The sequence below is a fragment of the Rosa chinensis genome, chromosome 2 (assembly GCF_002994745.2).
Source record: "Rosa chinensis cultivar Old Blush chromosome 2, RchiOBHm-V2, whole genome shotgun sequence".
Taxonomy (NCBI): Eukaryota; Viridiplantae; Streptophyta; class Magnoliopsida; order Rosales; family Rosaceae; genus Rosa; species Rosa chinensis.
In genome coordinates this window covers 43253207-43277607 of record NC_037089.1, presented here as the reverse complement: position 1 = coordinate 43277607, position 24401 = coordinate 43253207, and the positions used below count along the sequence as shown (strand labels likewise).

At 37.3% G+C, this 24401-nt stretch overlaps 1 protein-coding gene across 1 annotated transcript; it reads left to right on the top strand.

Annotated features, from left to right (window-relative positions):
* The first annotated feature begins 627 nt into the window (after nt 1-627).
* LOC112184318 (protein WUSCHEL-like) lies at nt 628-1110 on the top strand. The gene has a single exon (XM_024322581.1). It carries the CDS (start codon nt 628-630, stop codon nt 1108-1110), a length of 483 nt encoding a protein of 160 aa, XP_024178349.1.
* Nucleotides 1111-24401: the final 23291 nt, after the last annotated feature.

Genomic DNA, 24401 nt, shown 5'->3' with positions numbered 1-24401 from the left:
GGACTTCTTGGGCCCCACTTGCACTGGAGAAACCCACTTATTATCAGAAATGGGGTAGATCACCCCACAATCTAGCAACTTGGTCACCTCATTTTGGACCACCTTCATCATGGGCAGATGTAGACGTCTTTGGGCTTCTCATGTGGACTTGGCGCCATCTTCCAACAGGATCTGGTGGACACACGTGGTTGGGCTGATCCCCTTGATATCTGCTAGAGTCCAACCAATGGCAGTCTTGTGGGCATGCCCATGAAAGGGTTGTATCTCGGGCCTCCATCCATGGCTACAGTTGAGGGCATTGATTCGAGACATGCCCTTGCACACTCCACATGCCATGACTTGTCTTTTCTGAGATTTTAGTGCAATTTGAAGATAATATTGAAAATGAAAAAGTTACCTCTTCGAAAACCGTTCGGTTTCCCCACGCGCCAACACTGCTTTCTTTTTCGAGATTTAGGGATATTTTATTCGAGATTCACTGACGCTGAGTTTGACTCATCGATTGTCCAACCAAGAGTGAAGATTTGTATGCCCTGTTTCAGATACTCCAATATTTCGAACAACAATCTTTCTTAATTGCTTATCATCACCTTTCTTCAATTCTCGCATTCTCTCAACCCATCACCAATGGTACCACAAACCCAGCAACCAACCGAGGATGGAGGAAGCAACAAAGTAGCCAGAAGTGGTGCTAACATGCTTCGCAGGTGGAGCGGTACCAGGTGGACTCCTACTACAAATCAGATAAGAATCCTCAAGGAGCTTTACTATGATAAGGGAGTTAAGTCCCCAACTGCAGAGCAGATTCAGAGGATCTATCTCCAGCTGAACCGGTATAGAAAGATTGAGGGCAAGAATGTCTTTTTTTGGTTCCAGAACCTCAAGGCTCGGGAGAGGCAGCAGAAGAGATTGACTTCAGATGTTCATGTGCCCATACAAAGATCAGGGCCTGTTGGTGGATCCATTAATCTTAATTTTGGGTCAACTAGTTCTACTGGTGTTAGTGGATCCATTGATCTCAATTTTGGGTCAACTAGTTCTACTTGTGTTGGTGGATCCATTGATCTCAATGTTGACCCATATTCCTCCTCACTACTTTCCTTGACATGAATGAAGAACAAACTGTCATGGAACAATGAGGAGAAGATCACCAGGAGAATGAAACCCTTCCACTGTTTCCCATGCACGGTGAGGACATCTTTGGCGACATGAAGACTACTTCCGAGGGAGGTAGCGGCTATGGCTACTACTCTGGTGGCTGGGGTGGCTACAACAGTGGCTCTCGCATTTCTCTTGAGCTCAGCCTCAACTGCTCCGGAGCTGCTGACGGCTATGGCTACTACTCTGGTGGCTGGGGCGGGTACAATGGTGGCTCTCGCATTTCCCTTGAGCTCAGCCTCAACTACTCAGGAAAACAAAAGTCTTTTTTTTTTCTTTTTTAATAAAAAACACTAACACACATTCCACCCACACTTAAATTTAACATTGTCCTCAATGTTAAAATGATGCTTCTAAAAGTTTCTCAATGAAACATTCAAGCATGGATGGAGTAAAACTAGACAACTTTACATAATTACTAAAACAAAACAAGTAAGCACAAACTAAATGCAAGAGTTTAGAAAAGCTCTCCCTTGAAGTCCATAATACTCTCTACCAACATACAAGGCATCAAAGCCTTATAATCCAAGCTCATGAACTTTGGTGTTGCTTCAAAAATGACATCTTTCCTTCTTCATCATCATCTCTTATTCAAAAACTTTTTATTCATGCTTGGCTACCTCCAAGTAGGGCTTTGTTTTTTAGGACTTCTAGCTGGTCCTTAGAAGTTACCACTACTTGTTAGGGAGGATACTTCTTGTGCCAGACCACCGTACTGTTTGGAGCCAAAGGACTTCTTGAAGTGTCATAGAGGCAAGAATAAAAACAACCCATGAATTCTCCAATGTTTGACCAAAGGAGTGGCTTTCTTCTAGTCTTCCTCTTCTTTGGAATGGATCTTCCAAATATCCTTCTTGACTCCTGCTTCAAAGTTGATGTGGACTTGATACTTGGAGAAGGAGTAGGTGGTAGAGGTATGTGAGAGTGAGGCGGAAGGTTGTGAACAAGTGTACGACTTCCTTTCCAATCCTTCACTTCATCATAGAAGCATTGAGCACTAAATGGTGGATTGAAAGGTAAAAGTACCTTGATCTCAATACTTTTTTCATTGTGAACATGAGTGCTCAATGTTCTATCTTGCTCCTTGGGAAATTCTTGATGGTGCTCCTTGGATGGTGGAGGAAGGAAAATCTTTGATTCTTCAACTTCTTCTTCATGACAAGGCATGGAAGGACTTTCTTCATCTTGGAGAGTCTTGACCTCATTGGTGGAGGGATCATGGTGCATGACTTCAATTGTTGCATGTTTCTCCTCAAAGTGCTCATCATCTTCTTCAAGATTATCTTTAACAACAAGCCCCCTTGCTTTCCAAAATTGCACAAAACCATCAATGTTTTGCTTCATTTCTTCTTTGCTCATTTGACAGCTCCCATAACCAAGTGGTTCTTCTTGTATATCTACATCATCATCTTGAACTTGAATAGGGAACTTTTGCTCATGATGTGGAATATAAGATTCTTCATTTGAGGTTGACTCCACTTGATCAAGGAAAACTTGTGGCTCTTGCAAGGTGGTAGATGGTTGCTCTAATGCATAATGAAGTTTGAGTTGATCAATCTTTTCCTCCATTCTTGCATTGGAAGCTTTCATCTCGGCAATGGCTTCTTGAAGTAGAGATCTTAGAGATTCATCTTTTCCTTCTTCTTGAGGATATGCTTGGGATGCCATAGTCTCTTGATGCATGCTCATTTCATACTCATACTTTTGCATGAACTCCGGGTACTCAAATCTCAAGACACAATCAAGAGGTGAGTGTTGTGGAGATCCACACAAAGTACAAATATGGTTGAAAGACATGTGACTTTGGGTGTAAGGCTCCCATTGTTGAGAAAGTTCATCATTATAGCTTTGTTGCTCAAACTCTCTTGGATCGTTCCATCCTTGGTTCCATCCATCCATAGCTTGAAGAAATTATATGTGTACCTATAAGTTCCCAAAAGATTAGTAACTAGAAATAAAATAAAATAAAATAAAATGCAAGGAATATACAAAAATTGAAAATTGCGACTAATTTTTGTTTTTTTTTTCACTAAGTAAAGAGAAGAGGAATCCGATCTTTGGGTGTTGCCTATCGCACAACAGTTTGGTAATTCCTTTCAATGCGACCAGGTAAGGAGGGAAAAGATTTTGGTGGAGCAATGCTCACTTTTCAACCTTTCGGTTACCTTTCTCTTATTCGATCTTTGCCTAGACATTGCATTAATTGGGTAAGCCTACTTATGTTGAGTGAGTAAGCTCGACGTTACAAAGATAAAATTCCTAATCTAATTACTCTAATTAATATTTTATTTATTTATTTATTAATATTAATATTATTATTTTTTTTATTATTATTTTTTTTTACAAATTTCTACCAACTTCTAATCCAAAAGAATTAAATCTAACTATCAAATATTTAATTTTGCAACTAAAAGAAGAAATTGCAATAAGTAATAAGCACATAGCAACTAGCAAATAGGCAAGATTAATTATTAATTATTGTTATTTTTTGGCTAACAAATGATCCTTGATATTTTAATTTACCACAATTACTAATTTACTTATCAAAGTACTTACCACAATTTTGAAAATAAGGTGACTACCACAAAAACTAACAAAACAAAGAAAATAAGAACACAAGTTGAAACACAAGAAAATAAAATTTTCTAGCTTCCCCAAAGGCAAACCGAGCTAGGAATCGGATTTTACACCAATCCCCGGCAATGGGGCCAAAGACTTGTTAGCCAAATAGCCACCCTCAAGTATAAGGGGTACAAGTAATAGTATAGGGATTTAAGAAAGGTTGTCGAACCCATGAGGATTGGATTCCTTTCACTTGCTAGGGTGTTAACCTAAGGAGAGCTAGAATATGCAAATGTACAATCACAAACCTAAATTCACAAGGAAATCTAAGCTCATGGTGAGTATGTGCATTGTGGTGATAGTGAAATTGTTTGTTGGATAGAGTAGTGAACCAAATTAAATTAAATGCTCAAATGTAAACTAAATTACTCTAAACTAAACTAGTAATATAATGGATGAAGTTAGGGTTTGGATTGTCTACCACTAACCTCCCTTGCAAGTATTGAAGTTCAAATACAAGTGATGCTATTCTAATTTCCCAATTACCCTCTTTGCATCCGGATAAGACTACAAAGGCTTAAACTCCTTTTATTTTATCAATTTCCATTGGATAAATGTGAAACTAACTACCCAAGAGCAAGTTATATTACCGGATAAGTATCAATTCCTTGCTCCTAGATGCATAAAGATTTGAGTTTAGATAATCAAGCAAGCAAACCAATCCTAGATCTAGGTGATTTTAACTCACTACCTCACATGCACATAGAGGATGCTATCATGCTATTAATGTTCAAGGTTAACTACTCCCTAAACATTTTTTCATGAGATGACAAACATAACACATTCAAAATAGTTAAGTTTGAATGAATGCATTCACTTCTTGAATTAGCATATGAAGATGAAAATCACAAATAACAACAAATGTCAATTAAAACATCAATTCATACAAGTTTGGCTATGGCTTTCTACCCTAGCCCCGACAAAGTAACTACTCACTCATAATCATACAAATTGGCATCAAATCTATAAAGTAAATCAAGGTAAATTAAAGAGTTAAGGGAAGAAAGAACTAGTTGAAACTTGACAAATCAATGGGTAGATTCTCCTTGATTTTTCTCCTTCCATGCTCCTTGAATCCTCCATGATGGTGGAATGGATGGATAATGAACTTCTTGATGGTGATGATGAACGAAATGGTGATGAAGATATGATGCTCCTTTGGCTAACTTTGAGTGGTGGTGATGAAGTTTATGGTGGTGAAAGATGGTAGTTGTGGTGGTGATGATGAAGTAGATTGGGTATTGTGGGTTTGGATTTTGGGAGGTGGAGATGGAGGTTTTGTGAAGGAGATGAAGAGAGAAATCAAATGTAATAGGATGAAGGAATTGGTTTAACGAGAGTGAGAGAAGAATGTGTTTAAATAGGAAAGAAAAAGAAGAGTGAAATGATGAGAGAAAGAAAAATAATGAAAGTGGAGTATGGGAGTGGTTTGTAAAATATGTAAAAGATGCGGTAATGATGAAATGAAAGCAAAGCATGAAGGTGCAGAAACATGGAAGTGATGATGATCTATTAAAGAGAATGGAGTAGAAAAATATATCCAAGGAAAAAGAGAAAAACATCTAGCTTTCTTCATGTGGGTAGGAAACATGAATATGTGAATATTGAGCTGGTTTTAGGTCAGTTTCTGCCTCTTTATTCCTTCAATTATTTCTCCACAAAAAGTTCATATTTTGCTCATGACTTCTTCATAACAAATATTCTTTTATGAGTTTAGATCATTATTCTAGAATTTCAGAGATTTTGGAGTGGTTTGGCCAAAAATGCTACTGGACTCCTTACAGGTCCAGTTTTCCAGTTTGGCTTCTGCAGAAAATTGGACTGATTGTTTGAAGGCCTTCCACTTCTATCTGGCTCTTGCACTCTTCATAAGAAATGTTTCTTAGGATGTCTCGAATTGATCTGCAGAGTTTTACCTTATTTGGAGTTCATTTGTTTAGGCGGCCACTCCTTCCTTGTCTAGCTCACTTTCTCCTAGCCGGAGTAAGAAAATGTTCTAAGGTTGACTTTTTAGTGCATTTCCATTCTTCTCCATCATTTCCTAGCATGATAAGGAAAACATAATAAATATATATAAATAAAAAGAAAGGTTAAGCAAAAGTATAAGATTAGGGAAATAATGAAATTGGATTAGTCAACATTAAATTTGGACTTTAGAACAAGTAATTTTCATGTTTTAGGGCACAAATATGTATATGAATTATGATCCAACATAAGCGATGATAGGTGTAAGGTACATGGTTGCATTTTAATATGTGCTCTGAAGTCATTTCTTTGGTTTTAAGATGATTTTCGGTTGATAAAGAGTACATTTTCTTAGCAAGAAGAAATCGTGTTTTCATTTTAATAATAGAGCAATGATTACATCTTATAGGAGGAGAATGGAGGCCCCTACAAGGCATCGATTCCATTGATTCATGCCACAAGCCCAGAAGCAAACATTTTACTTATGAGATGAATGGAGAGGTAAGTTAAATCCTAGAGTTATGCCATTTGTTCAGCTTTGCTTATCAATCACATGTTTCTGGTTTATTCTCTGGTCAAACCCTAAAATCATTCTCAGTTTACTCTTGTAATTGATCTTCTCTTTCAAGTTTTAATGTCTATCGATATGTTTAGCTTATGAAATCGTACACATAGGGTTTATATTCTATGTATTTTGACATTTGTTCTCAATGTTTTGCTATCAAATCCAATAATTTATGTTTCTGATGTGTTCTGTGAAGATTTGATTTGCGTGATGTTGTAGAAAAATACTGCATAATGATTCTGTCTGTTCTCTTTTCATTAATTTGAAGTCAAATCTGTAAGCTCCTTCTTTTCAACCCCAGTTTGTTTTACTTCACAGTAGGAAAAAAAGACTGAGACTTCACAATAGACCCATGCATGAATGACACAACCCACACAAGCTGGGCTACCCTAAAGTCTACTGACATGCCTCTATTCAACAACACTCACTTGCGACTGTTCCATCACTGATGGCTTATGTCATGTCATTAACATGTAGGTGAATATGAAACTTACTGATATATATATGTTTTCCTTTCCTCTATAATATCTTGCTAGGTTTGTATTGCAATCTTTGAGGTTGGTTTTTCATGTACCGCAAGTGTGTGAGCAGATGTCTAGGTGGGGGTTTTTTCCCCCCTTTCCTTTCCAATTTAGGAGAATCCCCTTTGTTTATGGGAATGAAATGTAAGACATGATGACTCCTTTTTCCTGCAAAGTTTGAATTTTGTGATCAGTTCTGACAGTATTCTTAGAGGGTTCTTCCACCATCTATTGCAAAGTTACCCTACCTTACACAAATGTAAGGATTTTGTAATGTTCCATGATACTATCTAAAAATGTTTACTTTTTCTCAAATGCTAGTGTTATTACTAATATGTTTGCCCTTGTTTATAGTGATTTCAAGAGAAATTTTCTTAGTGGTAATATACTGAGTGAATGGGCTTCTACAGTGTAGGAATATATGTAAATTCAATTTTTAACTCCATATTCTTTGTTGTCCAACAATGGCTTATAATGATTGAACTAAGACTTTGAGTAAACTATAGGTCCTTTAATGTGAACAACTTAACTGGACCAATCCCTGCCTTCTTGGGAAACATCACCACTCTAAAATACTTGTATGCTCCCCTCTATCTCCATTTAATTCTTCATTGTGTTTGTTGAATCAAGTTTAATTTTCGTTTGATTTAGCCTGCTTTGATGAAAAGGAGAATATGTTTTCAGGAACTTTGAGACTAGCATGTTTTCTGGAAGTTCCTCCTGAGCTTGGGAAGTTGGTTAACTTGCAAAATCTGTAAGGTCCTTCTTTTCAACCTCAGTTTGTTTTACTTTTTTTTTTGGTTATAAGTATTAAGTAGTTGAATAAGCAAGTACCAACTGATACGTTGGCTCTGATGTCTAGAGCATTATGGTCTAACCTCTATTCATTGAATTATGTTTTTGACAAAGAGATCCAAGCTAGTGGGTTCTTATAACATCCTCTCATTATTGTTTTACAGAGATCTCAGCTTCAACAAATTGGAAGGAAGTATTCCTGATCTTGAAGATCTTAAATCTGCAACTAATTTAGAAGATATATATATATAAGTTGATGCTTATATATAATGTAACAGAGGACTCACTTCCAGTGTCCTTAAATTCATTTTTTCTAGAAGTGAACCTTTGGCTAGTCTTAGAATTGTGATTGTTGGTTGGTTATAGATGATGGGTTTCATAATATTTTTCAATATATGATATTTGCTGCAGATGGTATTAGCTTTGGTGTGCAATTCACACCATTTTTATTTTTATTTTTATTTTTTATAAATGAAATATTCTTTTGCGACGGCAAAGTATCCATCGCAACCAATTCACTCCACTTTTTTTTTTTTAAATGAAATATCTTTATGCGATGGCAAAGTACCCGTCGCAAATAGTTTAACCATTGCGACGACAACAGTTTTCCGTCGCAAATACTTTTTAAATCAGAAATTTACCATCGCAAATTGATCTTGTGACGCCACCTATTGCAACGCTAACTTTTCCGTCGCAAAAAGCTCAATTTGCCGTTGCGAAAAGTTTTTACCGTCGCAAAAGCTCAATTTGCCATCGCAAAAGCAATTGTTTTTAGTAGTGTAAATTCCCTTAAATTTTACCTAATTTTACCTAAAAAGCAGCAAACTTGAGAGACATCTGGGGAATTTGATTTCAAAGCAAGAGCCTTTATTTGCTCATCTGGCCAGATTGAGGATGACAGTCTTATTGGTATTCTATGATACCCACACACAAATTTTTCTTTTGGTAAAATTTCTCATTGCCAATGCCTCCACCATAAGCACAGATTCACTCCTTAAGCACCCACTACAGCCACCACGAAGGAAGCGGCCTTTTAATTCTCAATACCACTAAATCAAGACCACCAACACCCTTCAAATGATTCGTTGAAGGAATCGTAAAAGACCTAGAAACCAAAACCGTAATTAAATCCATATGTAACTAAGATTGAATTTGAGAAACTAAAATCAGTCATACACTCGGAACAATTACGAAGAAGAAGAATCAAGGTAGCGGATTCATTACTGTACGTTGGAAGCAGAGAGCTGAAAAACATATTATCAGCTTTGTTGCCGGCGATAGATCTGAGAGAAAGCGAGAGAGAGATTATAAGAGATAAATTTGAGAGAGGAATTCGGGGGGGGGGAGAGGGAGGGAGGGAGGGAGAGAGAGAGAGAGAGAGAGAGAGAGAGAGAGAGAGAGAGAGAGAGAGAGAGAGAGAGAGAGAGAGGAGCGAGATCTGCAGCTCCGGGGTTCTCGGCGGCTCAGGGATTTTTCCACAACTGCAGAAGCTTAGAAAGTGAGTAGGTATTGGGAAGGCTTGGCTTTTATATGGGGGGAAGGTACTGATGCCCTAGATAACAAAATGGGCCTTCAATTGTTGTAAATTTGTAATTCCTACCCCAATTTTTCACTTTTTTTTGGGCCACAAGAAATAAAAAATAATATTTTTATATTTAAATAAATTTTGAAATTCTTCAATATGGGGTTCCCATGTCCACTCCGAGTCTAAAATATATAGCATTAGATGCATCTAGAGAGACGAAGTAACTTATAGCTATGTCGTCATCCGAGTGTCTAGGGAGAAGGCAGTATACAAAGAATTTATGGAAAGAAACTAATGAATTGGGATATTGAAATTTCCAGAGAGTTATCGAAAAAACTTCACACGGATATCTGTGTGCAACAAAATATTTTCGGAATTATTGTGCTGTGTATAAATATGTTTATTAAATTTTAAATAGTTAAGTTGTTTTTATTTTATTTTGAAATAAGATTCACACGGATTTTTTCTGTATCAACTCTAATTCATACGGAAATCTGTGTGAATGTCTGACATAAATGAAATAATTTTTAAAACATTAATAAGTCTTCACACGGATATCTGTGTGAGACCATAATTCATACGAATATCTGTGTGAATTTTACATGGATTTTCTTGTGAATTTTTGCGGTCCCACTTTTAGTTTTCATTTCACACGGAAAACTGTGTGAATATAGTTTTACACACAAATATCTGTGTATTTGCAGTATTTTACACATAGAATCTTCTCCGTGTGAATATCTGTGTGAACCAAATCTGTGTGTGATGGAGGGTTTTTCAAGTAGTGTTTTACACACAGAATCTTCTCCACGTATCACTTTCCCACTTTTCCAACTTTTCATTTATTGTTTTTCTTTTATTATTTTGTATTCAAGTTTTTATTTATTACATTAACTACCGATAAATACAACAATTAATTTTTCACGATTTTTCACTTACAAAAAAAATATTAATGTCAGCAGAGCAAATAGTACTAAACATATTTCAAGTTTTCAACATTACTTTATTTAGATAAATTAAAAATAACTAAAAGATGCGAGTTAATAATTGAAAAGATAGTGCGGCTCAAGCCGCCCTCCCTTTACTGGTGCTTATCGTCGATATACCGGGGATCTGATCCTCGATCTACTAGACACTAGGCTGCAGCTAGTGTTGCCCTGCTGCTCATAGCCCACAAGATGAACAGACTAGTAAAGTACAGCACAAGAAACTGGAACTGGGATCTAGACATTGTTACTAGCTAGCAACTAGCTCCTCGATCTTTCTGACGAAATATTATTGTCTATCTGTAGTAGTGGGAAGCAAGCTACATCTGGCTTTGAGATATCATGTTTAAGTAATGAAAGAAGAGTAAAGTCGAATCATAATTAGTCTCAACTTTGTTTTCTTTTTCATTTTAATTGGCAGACCAAGAACTTTAAAACAGAAAAGGTTAGGAGTACAACTTTTCTTTAGAATAATTGAAACAAAAGTAAACAAGTTACTGGGTTAGCATGAATTTTCCAAGAAGGGAGCTATTGAAATATCGGGATTTCTTCTAATGAGGACTAGTTGAGAACTTTTATATTAGACTTACTTTTCGATCACATTTTCGCAAATCAACTGTTAGATGTCTAGATATTTATGTGTAGATCATTTTCCAACCAAATTGAAGGTCGTTAAGATACTCATAATCGTGATTTATCTGTTATGAACATGAAGTATTCATGTTTGACAAATGTGGTTCGTTTATTGATTTGATCTAGTTCGGTACTTTAACAAATAGCAATTTGAAGAAAAAAAATCAAAAATGATCTAGTCATGCAAACATTAACATCTAACGATAGATCTGTCATAATGTAATAAAAAAAAATAGGTATTTCAAACCGTTGATTACAAAATTCTCAACTAATCCTCATTTTAGTAGTGTTTTATTTTAGTAGTTTGTTAACTTGAATTAGCACGCCCTGCAAAGGCTAATGGTGAAATAATGGCTAATGATGAAGAGATCCTTGGCAATTGGGATTTTTTTTCTTTGTAAATCTTTGTGGAAATTCATTTTGGACAAGGGCTTTAACCCTTTTTCAAAAATTAAGGAGTAGACTTGACCTATAACTTTTGGGTGGTTCTATTCAAACCTCCCAATTTGCTCTTTGGACCTATTTAAATTTTTGTCAAAATTTAATCCCTATTTTAACCCTCTATTATAATTAAAAAAAACTGAATATATAGAATGAATATCATTGATATGCAAGAGTCATTATTCTAAAAATACTCTCTTCTTTCGCAATTGTTTTTAGCCAATTGACAAATATGAATCATAGAGTTTTTATTTTTTATTTTTTTATTCAAAATTTGTGATGCACTTCATAACTCCATAGCCATGAGAAACTAAAGAGGAAAAGAAGAACCAGTAAAGATTATATTACATCACTTGAGATATGCAGGTGGTTTTAAATTATGCAAGAACCCAGAAATTTTTGTGGGTTTTTGGGTTGAGAACGTAGCCTCCAGCTTGGCCCTTCTTCTGTACTCCAACACAATTGCACTTATAGTTCTCAATTAAATACTCTACTGTATGCCTGTATTTATCCCTTTTGATGAAACTGTATGTCGATGGCCCTTCATGCCATGTATAGAGTTTAGACTTTAAAGTTGGTAGTGTGGTTATATATTAATCCTTCCTCTCCTCTCTATGTATATAGTTCCTTACCGGACAAAGATAAAAAAAAATTGATGTTCAAAGGAACTGCATGTATCATAGTAGCAGGTATAAAAAATAAAATAAAAAAGGTAAAATACAAACAAGGACAAAATAGGAAATTTGTTGAAAAAAATTGGGATGGGAGGTCCAGGTAAAACTTAAGTGCATCTCTCTGATATGACTGATTCAGGTGGTAGGAAATAACTACTTATCCATGTTTGTGGAGCTTGACTTGACGTCGTTGTATGTGCGAGTGGGTAGGGTACGTATCCGTAAGGAGTAGGAGCTTTCTTAGCCTCTTTTTTTTATCAAATGAACCTTAATGGTAAAGGATGGCATTTGAGTTGGACTAGGAATTGCGTGCCTCAAAATCATCTGGACAAGTAGCGACAGCCGAGGGAATTGTATGGCAGTAGGTTGAGTTTCTCTCTCGACTCTTGAACGGGAAGAAGCCAAGTCATGTGATGAAGGTCGTCATAGGAAGAGATAGATAATGTCTTTGTTTTTACCAGTACGTGTTCTAAATTTAGCACATAGGCGCTAGGTGGTAGCACCGCAACTTCACTAATTGAAAATCATTAAAATCACATACCACATCTCTCTTTCTTCGAGCTCCCAGAATCGCAACTCTCTCTCTCTCTCTCTCTCTCTCTCTCTCTCTCCCCGGTCTGGGTCCAGAAGCTGTATCACTTTCTCACTTTTCCTACTTTCTATTTATTGTTTTCTTTTATTATTTTGTATTTTAATTTTTTATTTTATTTTATTACATTAACAACTAGTTGTAATCTTTCATGAGTTAAACTCACAACTTTCCACTTACAGAGCCGGCTTAGAGGCTGTGCAAAGTGTGTGATGGAACAGGGCCCCCAAATTTTGGGGCCCTATATATACTTCTTTGAACATCTATATTATTTATGAAAGGGCCCTTACTCCTTGAAAGTTTTGTAGTTAAGTTGGCAATTAGCTCTCTTTCCAACTTAGTAGTACAACGTACTTCAATTCTCATTGCAGCTGATTTACTTTTTATTTCTTTTTGGGCCCCTTTTCCTACCCAGGGCCGGTCCTGAGTCTTTCAAGGCCCCGGGCGAGAATTATCTTTAGGCCCCCTATATTTCTATTGGTAAACTCATATAAACGTCGTAAAGAGTTCTTGTGTTTCTAAATTTATCAAAAGTCCAATTTGGTTCTAAATTTATTGAGGATTAACACAGTTACACAAAAAAAAAAAAAAAAAAATCTTTTTTAATGGAAATCAAACTAATGAAAAGAAAATATGTTTCAATGAAAGTGTCAAACTCTACTGCAAAAATCAACAAAATTATAGACAAAATGTGCAATAGTATTGAGGTATAACCAAACACATTAGAAAAAAGAAAAAAAAAAGCATATTGTAATCTCTTTCTCATTCTCTATCGGAGTCTAGAAAATAAGAAAACATACATCTTATTATTATTATTATTTTAAAAACCCTAATTTCTGGAGATTAATTGCAACAAAAAAGGGAAGAAAAAAGACAAGAAGAAAAAACAATAGGGAAGAAAAAATCAAATGAGGCAATGATTCGATGAGCTTGTGAGGGAAGAAGGATTGAGAGAGATGTGGAGGGAAAAGTTAAGAAAAGAGAGTGTCTTCTCGTTTCATGGAAGAAGAGAGAAAGACATTCCAAAGAAAGAGAAAAATACCTAGGAGAGAGATTCTAACTTTAATTATAATTAATACTTAATACAATTATGTTTCTTGACTTTTTAATTTCCATTTTTCTTGGTCCCCTTTTCTTTTTGTCCTTATCATTCCAAAAAGGGTTTTTGTCCATTTACCCCATTTTTAGAGATTTTTTTTCCCACTTACCCAAGTTTTTTTAATTCTCTCTTACCCAAAACACTCTAAAGAGGTCTTCCTTAATACCCCATTAAGATTTTTTTTTTGTTTCTCAATTTGTTTTAATACCATTTTACCCTCATCCCTTTGTTAATGAGAGAGAGAGAGAGAGAAACTATGGGAGACTTCGCCGAGCCCGATCACCGGCCGCCGGATTCCGGTCAACTTGCGCTGGATTACGGTCACCAGCTGCCGCCCACAGGAATTTGCTGAAAATCTCACCGGAAAGTTTTTTGCCCCCAATAGACATCTACTGCCCCATAATAGATGGGCAATAGAGGTCTATTGCCCCCAATAGACGTCTATTGACCCCTAATAGACGTTGATTGCCCCCTAATAAACGACTATCAGCCATGTATTGCTCCCCAATAGATGATTATCAGCCATGTATTGCCCTCCAATAGAAGTCTATTGCCTCCCAATAGGACTTTCAGTTGTTAGAATGGGAACTAATCTCCCTAAATTTAGACAAATAAAACTTTGATTACAGAAAAAAGAACAAGGAGATTACATCAATTCAAAACATTTACTGCCCCCAATAGCTGTCTATTGCCCTCCAATAGAGGGGTAATAAACATCTATTGCCGCCCAATAGAACTGCAGGCATTGATGTTTAATGAATCAAAGTTTGCCCTTCAATAGCCTTGTATTGCCCTCCAATAAATTTTTTTTCCCTTCCTTCCTTCCACCTCCATTTTTCCAAAAAAAAAAGAAGAAGAAAAGAAAAGAGGGACGTCACTTGTTCCCTTTCTTTTCATGATTAGTTCCACTGGGTATGCCCTTCACATGTGAGCCTGTGAGGCATGCATTGATGATATTGGAATTGAATCAATGCTTGCAAAAATTAAAGAAGACAAACAATGGCTTAGTACCAATAGCCCAAAGCATGATTGCTAAAAGTCTAAAATCGTACATTTGATATGCGAAATTTGCAACTGTAGACATCAATGTTTAATGAACTTCCTCTCAGTTCAGACCAAACTTCAAAATAAGATTGATCCCGGTGCTAGCATCAGAAGACGGCACGACGCCAACGACCCAACCGACCCAATGAGACAAACTCTTGAACCTCCATAACCCGTACTGGAATCCTCCAAGAAGCTCCTGCGCTCGACACCGACGAGGTGGACTTGAAACGAGCATCGGAGGAGGAAGGAAGGCTTCGACGTTGACGAGCTTGAAGGAGGCTTGTGAAGTGTGACCTCGTCCTCCTCCCCAGTTGGAGATTTAGCCAGCCACGTCGCCAAGAAACTTTCTCCGGCGAGGGGGGGGGGAGAGAGAGAGAGAGAGACCAGTAGAGATCGCGCTGGAGAGAGAGAGTGTGTCGTGCTGCAGAGAGAGATGGAGAGTGGCATAAAAAACTAATTTATTAATTAGGTTAAGGTTAGAATTGTCATTTTACTTCAAATTGGGTTAGTGAAAATAAAAATTTGTTGTTGGGATAAGTGGGATAATTTTAGCTGATTTTGATACTTTGAGTCAAGGGCCCTTCCAAAAAATGTTAATGAGCATCAGAAACTGTAAGACCACGGAAATTTGTTATTAATTCCTAAATGCTTTCTGGAATTAATAAAGTGTTCGTTTGTACGAGTTCGTGATTTGAGGGTGGAGCGGAAGTGTTTCGGATGAATTTTTATTCGGAAAGTATGACTTTAGGGGGGGGGGTGCAAAGGTTGACTTTTTATACGTTGGGTTTCTCTAAAAACTTCCTTCACGAAAGTCGTAGAGCGCGTCGATACGAGTTTGTGGATATATGGAACACAAGAATCGGAGTTCGTATGAGAAAGTTATGAGCGATTGAAATTTGGGGAAATTTCTATAAATATAAGAAAATCTGAGATTTTTTCATAAATCCCAAAACTTCCGAAATTTCCATTTTCTTCCCCAGAATTCTCTCTGTTCTCTCTCCTCTAGCAACCTGACCCGAGGCAAAATCCGGCATCCCGACCTGACTAGATCTTTCATCTCCGGCGACGGGACAAGCCAAGGAACACTCAGACTTGCCTCGCCGACTTCCCTGTGGTGGTGGGTTGATCGGTACCTTGCTAGAAATAGCAGATCGGAGCGCCCAAAGTTTATGCTTTCGGGATCCGACCGGTTTTCCGATCTCCGGCGACTACCCGGCCTATCTCTTCACGGTTCTGGGATTCCCTCTTTCTTCTGATCATCCCCATATAGGCCTTGCATCACGATTTGGGGTCTAGAGAGCTAGATTAAGGTTTGACTTTTTCTATGGTCTTGATTCGATCTGGAATCTGATCAGACGCACGAGATTAATCCAACTTCCAAGCTTGATCTAGGGCGATCTAGACCGAATCTCACTTTGCTCCAGGTATGAAAGTGGCTCACCTCTTCATTTTGAACATGTTTGTAGATGGTGACTTTGGCATCGGAGGTGGTTGATCTGGCGTTGACCGCCGTGGTTGTCCACAATCTGAACCACCGCTTGTGGCGGCGCGTGGTGGCGCGTCTGGCCTTATTTTTGTGTTCTGTTTTCAGTTTATGCATCTACACATCAATACGGTCGTTTTGATATATTATAAGGTTATTTTGGAGAAAGTTGATGCATGTTAGGGTTTAGGGTTTTCGATTCATTTCGGTTTTCGATCCGTGAGGATTTGGCCGTCCGATCGACTTGTAGTTTTAATTTGTTGATCGTAGAGCTGTTCCGATGACTTTGTGTGGTCACGGATGAGGATCAAACCGTTGGATCGTCGTTTAAGTGTGTTTATTGAATCAATTGCTAAATTAGGATCGTATTTTGATTAGGTGACTGACGGTTTTGGTTGGGTGGACGGTTGTGATTGTGATTTTGACTGTATTGAAGATGCAGCTGGATTGAGGTGAGTAAATCTCACGTGGTTCATTTACGAACGGATTTATTTATTACTCGGAAATACATGTTTAATTGTTAAATCATTTTCGAAACAAATTATTTGTTTTAAAATATACGAACTTGATCGACAACGGTTCATGGGTAAGTTAAAACAATGTTTCGCTATAAAATGATTTTTTGAGAAGTATAATTTTTGAACTATAGTTAGTATTGGTGGTCATTCCTGCGTGAATGACTACGTATATATATATATATTTACGTGGAATATATATATTGGATGGTGTGACATTGGTGAAGTTGTGTCTGGGAGTGTGATTAAATATATTGTAATACCAAAGTGGTGACCAAAGTGGCGATAATTGATGTGTTGATTGTTATGAGGAGGATAGGAATTAATGTTGAGTGATTGAGGTTTGAGATTGTTGATGGGTGATCATTGACTTTAGTGTGGGTTGTTTGACTTCTTCATTGATTTTCTTTTCCTTCTAATTTTTGAATTTTAAGTAATCTCCTGAACTAAGTTATATGCAGGGATTACTGCCTTTTGAATTGTTTGTTTTAATGTAATCTCCTGAACTAAGTTATATGCAGGGATTACCTCTTTTTGAATTGTTTGTTTAATGTAAATTCCTAAACTAAACTCTATACAGGGATTTATATGATTTCTATTATTGTTTTTAATGTGATCTCCTGAACTATGTTTCCATGCAGGGATTACTGATTTTACTTAATTCTATTGTAAGTGCGGTTGTGGTTTGAGACTTGTAGTGAGTTGTGAATGAGTTGTGAGGTCATCGTTTTGACAAATGTTTTATGTTGAGGGGAAGTAAGTGTGATTTGTCGTTGAGATGATATGATATGATATGAACTTGATGGTTGGTTGTGTTTTGCGAAATTAAATAATGTTGCTTTAATTCATCTCATGAGTTGAGAAATTATAAGCATGAGTGACGTGAGTCACTTTAATTGAGTTTACTCATACGGGCTGAAAAGCTTACCGGGTTTGTTTTGTTCATTCCCGGTGCACTATTCTATGGTGTAGGGGTTTTTGTGCAGGTTTGATTATCGAGTGATCATTATCAAAGCTGAGGTGTACGTTCAATGGCGTGGACGTGGAAGGGTGCTCTTAGTTTTAAGTCTTCCGCTGTGTAGTGAGTTGTGGTGGGTGTGTTTACTTATTGAATTGTCATTCAGTTTAATATGTAAACTCTGTAATGTAATATGTGACTCTAAAGAACGAGTCGGTATTGACATTGTGAGCTCAGTTTGTTTTGTTGTTTAATTTAAATGAAAAATTTTCTCTGTATTTTTCTTGTGCTTGTTAAGTTATCGCGTTTCGGATTTGAATTCCTATATTCAAAATTTGGGGCGTGACAGAAACACACATATATTTATATTGGTATACATTAGGCTGTGGTGCCCCATTTGATTTGAGGCCCTGGGCTGTCGCCAAGCCTGCCCAGCACTAGGGCCGGGCCTGTTCCTACCCGCATTTTCTTGTTCTTTTGGGCCCCTTTTCCTCATTGTAGGTGATTTTCTTTTTATTTCATTTTTTTTGGGCCCCTTTTTCTGCCTCCATTTTCTTGTTCTTGTAGATATTACATTTATCCTTGATCCTTGTTTCATTTATTTCTGTCTTTTAGATAGTATTGTATTTATCTTAATTTATAATACATTTAGTCCTCTTTCTCTCTACATTTTTTTGTTTTTAAAGAAGTGGAATAATAATATAAGATAAAAGGGCCGAAAAAAAAACAAACCTAAAGTAATTAATTATGTATTTACATTTGTTTGTATATAACAAAAATTTTCAATGATGCCCAGTACCATTTGGTCTAGCGGCATAGTCTCCCATTTGTAAGTAGGAGGTTGTGAGTTCGACTCATAAAAGACTAGTTGTAGCGTTTGAGTTGTTTATCTGACAACAAAAATAAAAAATTCAATGATATATTCATGTATAATCACGTAAAGAGGGCCACATATTTTCTATCTTGCACAGGGCCTCCAAAACTTTTGAGACGGCTTTGCCCACTTACAAAATTTTTTTTTTTTTTTAAATAGAGAATTAGGCGATATCAACCCCTCGTTAATGGTCATTGCACAAGGCACCTACTCTCCTTGGAAGAAGAGAAGACCGCTACACCTGATAACCCACTGCCCGTCTCTATATTTTATATTATTAAATAAATATTAAAAAAAAATCAAGAAAGAAAGAGGAGGACAAAGATCAAAACCTCTCCCAAAACTAAAAGAGTGTAACTGTCATGGGTTCGAGTCACCATGAGGGTATGAGTGAAATTATTTGATCATCTTTTTCAAAAATAAAAAATAAAAATAAATAAATAAATAAAAAAGAGTACAGTTACACCATTTTGAGAATAAGAAATTCATGGGGGTTCTTCTCAAAAATAAACACATAATACTAGACTTTTAACACCCAGGTGGTATAAAAGAACTTGATACGCCATCTGCAGAACGCCAACGTCAAGACAAGGACCATAATTGTAGGGAAGAAGACAAAGACCAAGACAAACAGTAGCAATTGTTGGTGACGCAGCCTTTATCAACCTCAAAGTCAAAAATCCAGAATAATCAAATATTGCTTGAGAAGCTGAACTGATTATTGCCGCCCCCTGTCACTCCTTCAAGAATACATCACAGCCTTTGTGATAAGAAACTCCAGCTTCGATTAGTGGAACAGCTCTCAAACAAAGCCTCATATTAACCACATTGGTCGGGAAAACCCAATGTGTCATAATGCAATGGTAACCAGATCACTGGAGATGGGGAAGCAAAACTTACAGAAAAAATATAAATGTCACTAGACCATGTAATACTGAATGTATTTCAAGTTTTCAACATTCACTCTATTAAGATGAATTAAAAATAATTAAAAGATGTGAGTTAATGATCAAAAAGGTCCTGTGGCTCAAGCTGCCCTCCCTCTACTTAGGGGTGGGTTCGCTTTGATTTGGTTCGATTTTAGGCCAAAACCGAGAACCGAATCGAATTAGACCTCGGTTCGGTTCAGTTATACATTTTTTCGTACTTCAACACCGAAAACCAAACCAAATAAACAGTTTTTGGACGTCCTTGGAATATTGGGACTCCCAAATAAACAAAAGGGATATGGCCAGCCCTTATACCTAATTTCTGCTGAATGAACACTCTTCTATGATGTGCAAATTTCCCAATGTAAACAAATGACTTTGCCTTGTTAATTACTTGCCCTGAGTTACTAGCATATTCCTCCAGGAAGCTCATCAGATTCTGAATACTTTTACTACTGTGCTGCATAAATACCATAACATCATCAACAAAGAGAACATGCGAGGGAGGTCTGAGTTTTTTTGGTGCCGCAAAACCATCAATTTTCCCACGCTCAACTAGATTAGTAATACCTACTTAGAACCTCTTCAGCTAGGTAGAATACCAAAGGGGACAAACGGTCTCCTTGAAGAACCCCTCTAGAGCAGTTGAAAAAACATGTAGGCTGACTATTTAGGATAATAGAAAGATGGGCAGATTTCAAAATAGTGTACACCCAAGTGACAAACTGAGGCTCAAAACCAAAAGAAGTAAGAACACGTAGCAAGAAGCCCTAATCAACAGTATCAAAAGCTTTTACAACAGATTAATGCACTCAAAAGTCAGGAAAATAGAGTCAACAATTGAACGCCCCTTAACGAAGGCACTCTGGCTAGGTGAAATAATCCGTGAGGCCACTGCACCCAACCTGTCAGCCAAAATCTTTGTAATAATATTAAACACAAAATTAGAGAGAGCAATTGGCCTAAAGTCGATGATGCTATCAGCTTCTTGCTTCCTGGGAATGAGGGTAATCAAGGTTGAATTGAAATGTAGTAAAATAAAGCCTGTGGCAAAAAAGCTTTGGACCACAGCAATGACCTCATGAGAAACTACCTCCCAACAGGCCTGAAAGAAACAACCACTAAAACCATCTGGGCCAGGAGCACTCGCACCATCCATTGAGAAAACTGTGGCGCAAATGTCATCAGCAGTGGATATGGAAGTAAGGGAGACATTCTCTTCTGCTGTCACTAGGCAAGGAATAAGCCTCTCCACTAGCCCGGTGTTGATAATTATTTGATCCTGTGTGAAAATAGACTGGAAAAAGTGTGTCACATGCTCTGATATCTGGGACTTATTACGCAAGAAGGTCTAGCCAACTTTCAAAGAAGATATGGTGTCTCGAATTCTTCGAATCTTCACCATGTTATGCAAAAAGAAGTATTTTGGTCTCTATCAGTAAGCCATTTAATTCTAGCTTTCTCTCTTAGAAAAGAGGACTGCATAGATAGTGCAACTTTGTAATTATCTTGGGCAACATCCTGCCTTCTCAACCGCTCAATCGAAGAACCACAATCAGAGATCTCTTGGTTTACTAAATCCAAAGCTGATTTAATTAGAGGAAGCCACCCTGACATTCACATCTCCAAAAAGCAGACGCTTTAAGGCTTTAAGTTTTGTGACCAGAATAAACATTGGACAACCCACAACAAAAAGATCTATCCAGAAATTTCTTATCAGATCAAGGAAACCAGGATGCTACAGCCACATGCTCTTGAATTGGAAAGGAATTCGTGGGACATAATCAAGAGTAGAAAAGGACATTAAAATAGGACAGTGATCTGAAGTGGCTCTAGTTACCATTCTACACTCCATACTGGACCAGGCATTAAGCCAAAGAATGTTGCTTAAGGCATGGTCTAACCTCACATAAGAACGCCTATCAGTCTAGGTATAAGAGAGTCCCCTGGTTGCAATGCCATTTAAACCACAGAAAGAGCACATCCGTTGGAAATCTAAGAAAGAAGTGGTGTTATGAGGATTCCCACCACGTTTCTCATGGGCACCAAGCATGCAGTTAAAATCGCCGAAGACTAACCAAGGGCCCTGAACATGAGATGTAGAATCTGAATAAGGTCTTGCCAAAGTTCACGTCTACCCAAAATGGTAGTTTTTGCATAGACTGCTGTGAGTGTACAAGTAATTCCCTCCAAAGATAAAGACACAGTTAGTTGCTGCGCGCCCTGTAGAAGAAACAATAGCTGGAATAATATCCTGGTGGCAAAGGAACCAAAGATTCTGTTCTAATGCTCCCCTGTCTTTAGTAGCAAAAGGATAAAGTCCCAGAGAATGCCAAAACGCCATTGGGATTGTAGAAAGAGGTACAAAAGGTTCAGACAAACATACAATTATCGGATTTTATAAACGGACAAAATTTTTAAGACCCCACTGGGTGACATCATTGGCAATGCCTCAGGCGTTCCAGTACAAAATCCGCATTAAAAGCGTATATGTATTGCTCCCTTTTGCAAGAAAGCACGACTAGAAGTCGGTTTGCGCACTAGAACTTTGCCTTTAGATTTTTCAACTTGGTTGATCAACTTTTTAGTTTTTTTGAAACGACCGCTGTAAACTCACCCTCTTCCAAATCTTGCTCCAAGTTGCAACTGTTCGATACTGATGTTTCCTTTAACAACTGAACTACACTAGAGACTAGAGGGGTGAGTGCACGTTCAGGTGAAGTAGATTTATGGACAGGTGAGAAACATTTATGTTGCTACTCTAACTGAAATCCTGGAGGCACATTTTCAATTGATGAGGACTGTTCAGTGATTTGCTGCACTACTGGGCTTACAGGCAGCTTACTAGACTGGGGCTGAGCGACATATGGAGGTGAGGAGGATACTTGGTGCACTACTGCGCTGACTTGCTGCGCAGGCATAACAATTAGCATTGGCTGCTGCTTGGGCTGTTGTTGCGTTTGTGCAGGCTCCTCCACCCCCAAACTCGGTACACGATCAATCTGACGCCTTCTTGGTTGAGAATGCCTTATGCTAGAAGGGATAGAACGCCTTCTTGATCTTCCCCGTCTTGAGTGAGTAGCACCCAAAATCACTCTGCAACTATCGACATGATGTCCAACAATTCTTCACTCAATACACACAATAGGTACGTTTTGATATTCAATCCTAACAAACACCTCAGAGCCATCAACACGGGTTACACAGAGCGTAGAAAGCAATTGTTTGGAGAAATCCACATCCACAAGAACATGGGCATATAGGCCTACTGAACGATCAATGGTCCTTGGGTTGATCTTCAATGGCATCCCAATTCCACGTGCAATTTCAAACAAGGTTTATTGTTCCTAAAAATCAAAGCCAAGATCCCAAAAGTTCGCAGACCTATGAGAAAGAAGTTTTGTACGTGGATGGAGAGAAACCAGGTTTCCATTAATTTGATAAGTCTGAGGAGTCCCTATTTCAAAAGAAGTTTTGTGCCAAGAGACCAGATGTGTTGCATATCCTCCAATGAGTGGAACTACAACATGAAGAAGCCTTTGCCCGAAGAAGTTAGCGTACAGGTTTTAAGGTTTGGCCAGTAGCTTTTGAGCTGTGCAGAAAGTTCATGGGTTTTTAGGGGCAACGCCTTGGGTGGGAGGACAAGGCGGGCCACCAGATTGATTCTGCATTTTTCCAAACCATGTAGGTAAGGATCTTCCAAAATTCAAATCGAAAGTCGATGCAAAAGTCAAGGGGGTGATCGTTTGAAAGGATTGAAGCGAAGGACTATTTGGGTGGAATTGGAGAGGCCATGCATGCGGTGGTACCGGCCGACCAGAATCTAGATAGGGTTAAGGCGCTAAACAGCTAGGGTTTCCAGCTTTTCCGATAGATATGAAATTATTCGTGTTATTCAATTTTCTCTTGGGCTGCAGAAAGTGCTTATTCGTGTTATGCTTGTGGTTATTTGGCACCTATCTGATGGTAATTTGCTATTTGGTTTTCTAGTTAGTTTTTGATTTATTTCTAATTTAATCTTTGGGCTTTTAGAATTTGGTTGTTAGAGCATCTCCAACAGTAGAATTTATTTTTTAGTTAAATTTAGCTAAACTTATGAATTATAGCTATTGATTTAACAATGTTGTTTCAGCAATAGTAGCTATTTATAAATAATATATTATGTTTCATCAAATCGTAGACTGACATGTGAATAAAAGATAAGAGAGAAATATAACTTTTGCTTTAGCTATGCAGGATTCTCTAGCTAAATATAGCTAGCTAGTTTAACCAAAGTTAAATTTAACTTATCTATAGCTAGTCTGTTGAAATTGAATTTTGCTTCAAAAATAGTTAAATATAGCTAAAAATTAAATTTAACTACTCTATTGGAGATGCCCCTTAGAGGCCTAGCATTTATTTTCTAAGTACTTGAGCAACCTTAAACAGCTGCAGACTATAATCTTTCATCTTATTATCAATCAAAGATGAGAACTTTCTCATATTCTCTAGTGGGGACTCGTTTTATCCTTCTAGGATTTATAGCTTGTAAATTGAGATTACTGTGACAGTGTCAGAGTACCTATTAGTTTATTTGGTAGCTTGTACCATTTATAATTTTGATACAAGACAAAAATTGATATATGCGCTTTATGATCCTGAATAAGTAATTAATGAAATTATCTATTTGCTTAAAATAAAATAAAAATTATTACAAAGACATGACATTGGCAACACTTGGTTCAAAATGAAGTTAGGAGAGGTTCAATAACGATAAACTCATTAGTCAAATGTGAGATAGAGCCGTGGTTAAGGATTCCTATCTAATTCTGTCCTTGTTTGCTTCGTCCGCTATGGTGATCACTTGACCAATGGTGGCAGTGAAATAGGTAAACTTGTTCACACCCAAAAACAGATAAGATTCAAGTTACACATACTAAATTGCATATATGTTCCTTCCGATTATCAATCTTCAAATGAAATGATTGAATAAATGATTGGCAAAGCAATGACAAAGAGGAGTGAACAAATCTCTCGAGTAAGATC

Excerpts from the sequence above, each read along its gene's own strand:
- LOC112184318 (XM_024322581.1), top strand. The coding sequence starts at position 628 with ATGGTACCACAAACCCAGCAACCAACCGAGGATGGAGGAAGCAACAAA.